The sequence below is a fragment of the Strongylocentrotus purpuratus genome, unplaced genomic scaffold, assembly GCF_000002235.5.
Source record: "Strongylocentrotus purpuratus isolate Spur 01 unplaced genomic scaffold, Spur_5.0 spur5_scaffold_7, whole genome shotgun sequence".
Classification (NCBI taxonomy): domain Eukaryota; kingdom Metazoa; phylum Echinodermata; class Echinoidea; order Camarodonta; family Strongylocentrotidae; genus Strongylocentrotus; species Strongylocentrotus purpuratus.
This window is the reverse complement of record NW_022145613.1, coordinates 11,856,693-11,863,388: the sequence shown is the minus strand read 5'-3', so window position 1 is coordinate 11,863,388 and position 6,696 is coordinate 11,856,693. Positions and strand designations below refer to the sequence as shown.

Sequence of the window (6,696 nt, the reverse complement as noted above, 5' to 3'; positions counted from 1 at the left end):
AGGTGTCATATGAAAGCGCAGGTTCTTCTCCATATTTCCCCACAGGGCCGGCCCACCCCCAAAATTGTAAAAATATCTTGCTTAGTCTTAGACTAGAATCTAGATCTAGTCTACTCTCAAAGATACACTCGTAAAAAACAACCGTGCAGATAAACTAGAAAAAGGCCAAGGTGGTGTCATTAGTTGACTCTTTTGTTTTCGGCATATAAAAGTATTAATGACTGCTTTAATATTCGAGAAATAGTTGTTTTTATACGCTCACGGGAAGGTTACAATTGGGATATTGCCCTCGGCACGCCTCGGGCAATAGCACAATTCTAACCTTCCCGAGAGCGTATAAAAACAACTATTTCTCTCAAAGCAGTCATTAATACTATATTATTTGATTATGATTTGATTTATTTATTTCTGTTTGATTTTCTTTTTCTTTTGCATTTTTACAAATATATAACAAACAAATATTGCAAATTTACACATGACAAAAGAATATATGTAGAATAAAGTAAGGCTGGTTGTAACTAATCGAAAACATTAAACAGGAGGGTTGACAAAGTAAGCAAAGCTAGATAGTATGACTACCCTCAAAGGATACATAAAGTACAAATATGGAGGAACAAAATATTGGTAAAGGGGAAAAAGACAGAAGAAAGAAGGAAAAAAAAGAAAGAAAGAGGGGGTGCACATCAATCTTCACAGACTTATGTAGTAGTTATATAAAGCGCTTAATACAATGTTTCTAAGAGCTAAACAAAACAAGGTACAAGGTAAAGTAAACATACAGCAATACTACTAATACACAATTCTAATAATAACAATTACAATTAATAAGCAACTAACCTTAAACAAAGCTGCCCTATAAATTACTATTAAACAAGAAATACTTCTAACTTTCCTTAACAGACTCTACGGATGGGGATTGACAAATATGAATTGGTAAAGTATGGCATGATTCAGGGGCTGCAACAGCAAGAGCACGATCACCGTAAAGTGTATTGGTTTGGGGACAACGGGCGTATTGAAAATTAGCATGTGTTAATATATTGACTGTAATGAACGTCATGGAACAGTAGGTTTGGGAATGTCGATTAAATATGATTGAGCATACCCGTGTTTAATTTTGAATACTACATAAGAATCTTAATCTGAATTAGAGTTGAAATATGTAGCAAATGAAGAGATCTAAGAATAGGAGTTATGTGTTCAGAACTAAAAGAGTATATTCTAAGAATCCTGGTAAGAATACCCTACAAGACTCTATGACAGACAGAAGAAATAAATATTCTACTTAAACACTCTGTGTAACATATTCAAATTGAGAATGGGGAAACCCCACTCTGAACCGAAAGCAGTAGTGAGCTTTCAAACCATGTCTAACTTTCAGGATGTGGCTTAAAGGGGACATATTCCCAGAAAATATAATTTGCCCTTTTTTTAATGGTTCAATACCAGTTTACTACATGTATGTTCAAATTATTCACTCTAAATATTACTTCTGTAAAGGATATCTCAAGTTTAAATACCAAAATCTCCAAAATCTCTAAAGATTTTTGAGTAGACTAAGCCTAAGATGACGTGATCCATAAATTTGTACGCCTATGCAAGGCATACAAATTTAGGGGATGATGCCATCTCTGGTTTGCACCAAGTTGGGGGAAGATTGCGTTTGCAGAGATCGTTGAAATTAATTCGGCCAGATACCTGACTGGGACACAATATCCAAAGCTGATAGGATGTGAATGTCCTTTAGAACAAAAAAGGGATTTACCATATGAAAAAAAAATGACCAGTAGCATGAGAAACTCGACAGCTAGGTAAAAGGGTCATTTAGGACATCTGGGCCCCGTCTTACAAAGACTTACGATTGACCCAAATCAATCGCAAGTCCTCCAATCAATCGTAAGTTTGTAGTCTCCTATCTCTTATGTAAATAATTGCGATTGAAATCAATCGCAAATAGGTTGCAATTGATATCAACTCTTTGTAAGACGGGGCCCTGTTTTATCCTATTGATTTTAACTCATTTTCTGTTGCAATTTCAGAAGACAACCCAGCCTCCAACGATGAAGGCCACGACAACATTTGGGCCCGCAGTTATAGGAAATTTCGATGGGACCTTCGTCATGGACAAAGCCTATGGCACTTACTTTGACGATGGCCGAGCCCCAGCAACAACTGCCTTCCTGGTAAATTTCACAGGAGCGGTAAGCTCAAATAGCATTCACACCATGTCTCCACCTAAGGCAACAATAAGTAGCAGATTAGGGGAGGGGTGGCACATCCGACCTGCCCACCCCACCCCACCCCATTCCTCCTTCCTCCTTCAAAACTCATTAGCATGTACCCTGAAAATATTTAAAGGGATTGTTTGACATGTTAAATCTGTGGAGAATTTTCTTGAAAGTGTACGCAATAGAGGATCATTTTCGACTCTTCTAATGATTATGTAGTACACCTTTGCATATGAAGTAACACCATCAGGGATTTGCATGGCCTAGTATAGGTAGGGAATTATGGCTTTACCGGTAGTTGTCTGGATTAAAAGCAAGCACAAGCAACAGAAAGATTCAGACTAAGATTTATATTCTCAAACTCCACTCTAACCCAACCATAATTTGGGGATACTTTGCACATTTTTTTTATCATCAATATCAAGCAAATAAAGAAATTAGTCATCAAAATGCTTTTAAATGTGTTTTTCATGACCAGAACTTATCTTGACCCTTGTACTCCCCCCCCCCCCCCATTTTTATTCTTTTAAAAAACGAACTAGTTTAGAAGTGTTTTATTTTTACAAGAGTATCTAAAATTGTTTCCGGTATTGTAGATATTACATTATATATGCTCATGGCCTCATGGGCAGATAAAAGTAATTTATGTGAAACTATAAAGTATAAACCCATCACGAAAAATACTGGATACAAGTCATATTGTTAATAAAAGTTATGTAATCACTATTCATCATGCACTGCCAGTACATTCTATGATACACAGTTGGAAGCACATGTATTTTTTTCAAGAGGGCAGACATAAGATTTTCATGAACACCTCCATCAATCTGGCAGTGGATATTCCAAAACGCATAAAGTTGGTCGATCTACTCCATGTTTAAAAGATATTTAGTGTCACTTGTAGCATGTGCTATCTATGAATTGGTCTATTTGTGTTACATCAAAATTTAAATCCAAACATTCTTTGTTTTTTTTTTTCTTTCCTGTAGATGAATGAGGTATATAATGCCACCATTGCGAAAAAGTACTTGTACGAAGAAACTCTTGTGACCCAGTTGGTGTAAGTATAGATACAGCGCTGCTATATGGTGATGCGACACTTTCCGATGCAACATTTTCTCCTGCTACAATTGCTTCAGGCTTTTTATGGATAGGTATAGGGTTTACAGTAGCTTAGGGTTAGGATAGGGTTAGGACTATGTCTAGTGCAGAGGCTTTAAATTTAGAATTTTGTTAGTGTATGAAATTGACATGGAGAAAGTGTCACAGGAGCAAGTGTTGTACTGCCGGCTGTTGATTAATTCTGAAAAATTTAATAATAATAATAATACAGTCAAACCTCCTTTAGTGACCACCTGTCTACAAAGACCACCTGTCTACAACAAGCGCATATTTTGTTTCCCTTGAAAATGGTTTTTCATTGAAACATGCAAAGGAACCTGTTTACAAAGACCACTTTTTGTGTTTCCCTTGGGCAGTCGCTATAGACAGGTTTGACTGTAGTGTGTTCTTGTATAGCACTGATGTCTGTCAAATTTGACACTTCTGATCAGGCACGTAGCCACAGGGGGGGGGGGGGGGGGGGGGGGGGGGGGGGGGGGGGGGGGGGGGGGGGGGGGGGGGGGGGGGGGGGGGGGGGGGGGGGGTAAGCGGACACATTTTTTTTTTTTTTTTTGGTCTCGAAATTTCATAATTTGACATTTTTTGTCGTTGGGGGGGGGGGGGTAAGGTCACCTTATTTAGGTTAGCCGTGGGTATAATTTTATTTTATTTATTTTTTTTTTTTTTTAAATAATAAAAAAAAAAAAAAAAAAAAAAAAAAAAACAACAAAAAAACAAAGGGGGGGTTTTTAGGTTTTTTTAGGGGGGTTTACATACATAAAAATACCAAAGGGGGGGGGGGTTGAACTCCCCAAACCCCCCCCCCCCCCCCCTGCGTACGCCCCAGGGTGCCTGGTAGATAGTTACTAATTCTTGGATGCTTTCAGCACCTTACGGCAGCTGGGCAAAAGCCAGGGTAATGCATGTACTACAGTCAAACCTGCTTTAGTGACCACCTGTCTACAAAGGCCACATTTGTTGCTTCCCTTGAAAATGGTTTCTCATTGAATCATGTACTAAAGGAACCTGTCTACAAAGACCACCTGTCTACAAAGACCACTTTTGTGTTTCCCTTGGGTGGTCGCTATAGACAGGTTTGACTGTACTACTACTACTATGATGGATATAGATGGATATGTGCACAGTATAAATGTAGTTATTATTGTTTTTAATAATCCTTCATGCAGGCAAAATGGAACCTACGTGCAGGTGAGGTTCACCGTGGCGCTAAACGCCATAAACCGAGGGGGCAGAGATTACCTGGTCAGCACGCTAGGATCCTTCCCGTCAAATGCATTGAATACGTACCCCGTGCTCTACGCAGACATCGGACCTGAGATAGACCCCTCAAGCGGTGCTTAGGGGGAGTTCCTATCATCATGTTAGTCATCGGTGGGTCTCCGCCATCTCTTGCAGAAGCAGTAATTCTGATAAAACGCAAAACAAGGGCTATGGGACTAGGTTAAAATTCTTAAACTCTTAAACTTTAATACACATGTAATGTTCTTTGCAGGGTGTCAACACTTACACTTTAACACAGATGTCCCGCCCTTTCTATGTTCTCTTAACACGATGAATCTCAAAATCTCTACCGCAAGCTTAAATTGAATGCCAAAATTGAAAATATGCAGAATTTTTTTTCTTTTTTTTCTGGTCACCCTGATTGAGCTAAATAATATGAAGACACAGATGTAATGCACTTCTGCAGGATGTCAACACTAAACGCAGCCCAGAATGCATTGGCACCCAACTTCTAGGTTTTATGCCACCCCCCCCCCCTCCTGCCCTGATATTTGAAATCTTACATAAGGCTCATGCAATCTGGACCCCCCCCCCCCCCTTCCCCAAAAAATTGTTTCCTGTGGAGCCGTGCCTAATGGCTCCAAACAAACAATATCATCTTGTATTTGATTCATGGAATTGCATTTCATTTCAACTGTTCATGCCAGATGTTAGTAATCTCAATAATGCATTTGAAAAATCTGATTTACGGAACATCAGAGCGATCCAATTGGGCAAATGATGCAAGCTTTTGCTGCGGATATTCCCGAAATTGGGTACATTGTATTTGATGTCGCCCTCTTTAGACAAAAGATCCTTTAACATGTCACACTGATTAACTGGCAGTACATGTGTAACGATATTCGTGTTGGTTGAAACACAGAAAATAAGGGGGGAAAATATGACCACATAGACTGTTGCACATATAAACACAAGGGCAATTTCATCTCTAACGTATAGGTATGCTATAGAAATCATATTGTGATTACATAATACATCATTGTAAATATGTTCGGACAGCTGACTAGGTTAATGAGATTGCCTTAGGTTGATTTCTTGCAATTGTCTTTGCAATCTCGTTTGATAATTATAGGAATATCAAGTTCTGACTTTGATTCAGTGCACAGCAGTTTATGTTATTCCTTATTTTCTTACTCCTTATCTGTTAGCCCATTGAATACTGGGTAAAGCTTTTGGATGTTGATTTTGTAAATTATTGTTATCCACAAATCGTAATCCTAATCTGGTACACTCTAAGTTTATTTTACAAAATTAGTCTTAGGAGAAATCTGAAAAACTTTTGTGGCTCTGTGTCTTTTTGTGGATTTCTAAAGTTAAATGTGACACGTTTCACTGTTTTATTCAGCTATAGTTTTTAATAATTTATTTGTCAATGAGCCATTTTCTGACATGTGATATCTATTACTCTTGAAAGATGTAAAATGATATATTTGCAGTGTAGTTCAGCTTTACAATAAAACAAATCTACATGTATTTAGTGACACATAGAACGTACGTACCATGTGTAAAAGTTTCATAGCTAGTCGAAATGTTATAATTTATGTATATATGTATGATCGTTACTATATATTAGTTTAGTGCAATTCTATTTTTTTGCGTAATCCTTCTTTTATAAATTCGTAACTTTTACTTTTGATTATGTGCTGGTGTGTGTACGTGTGTGCGTGCATGTGTGAATTTACTGCCCTCTTTGGTCCAGATATGACAACATTCTGTGTTATTTTTTGTTGATACTGTAAATGTATATTTCTTACATATACATTACTCGAGCAATATCAAGAAAATGGGGAAAAAGAGAATCTGTTATCTAAACTGACAATTTTTAATATGGAAGCTAATTGTGAATTGCTTGGTGATTAGGGGGGTCATGTCAATCGTATGACCATGGACCTGTTGCGACAACTGCTCCTTGGTTTATAATTCCCTAAAATAATCAAATTCCCAGACATGACACTATACATAACCCATGTATTTGATAAATAGTCGGACATCAGAAATATAAATTACAAAGTCAACATATTTTAGCATTCCTGGACAGCTGAAGACATTTTTTGAAGACTAGAGT

The 6,696-nt window shown here is 37.7% G+C and overlaps 1 protein-coding gene across 1 annotated transcript; it reads left to right on the top strand.

Annotated features, from left to right (window-relative positions):
* The first annotated feature begins 1,949 nt into the window (after positions 1-1,949).
* On the top strand, positions 1,950-5,037 carry LOC105437286. Its single transcript, XM_030974987.1, has 3 exons — positions 1,950-2,201; positions 3,218-3,288; positions 4,517-5,037. The coding sequence occupies exons 1-3, from the start codon at positions 2,061-2,063 to the stop codon at positions 4,689-4,691; spliced, it is 387 nt and encodes a 128-aa protein (XP_030830847.1). The 5' UTR covers positions 1,950-2,060; the 3' UTR covers positions 4,692-5,037.
* The last annotated feature ends 1,659 nt before the right edge of the window (positions 5,038-6,696 follow it).

What these genes read in the sequence shown, in the direction of transcription:
- LOC105437286 (XM_030974987.1), top strand. Translation starts at nt 2,061, where the DNA reads ATGAAGGCCACGACAACATTTGGGCCCGCAGTTATAGGAAATTTCGAT. An exon ending in TGGTAAATTTCACAGGAGCG is followed by an intron (nt 2,202 to 3,217) that starts GTAAGCTCAAAT and finishes TCTTTCCTGTAG; the next exon opens with ATGAATGAGGTATATAATGC. An exon ending in ACTCTTGTGACCCAGTTGGT is followed by an intron (nt 3,289 to 4,516) that starts GTAAGTATAGAT and finishes TCCTTCATGCAG; the next exon opens with GCAAAATGGAACCTACGTGC.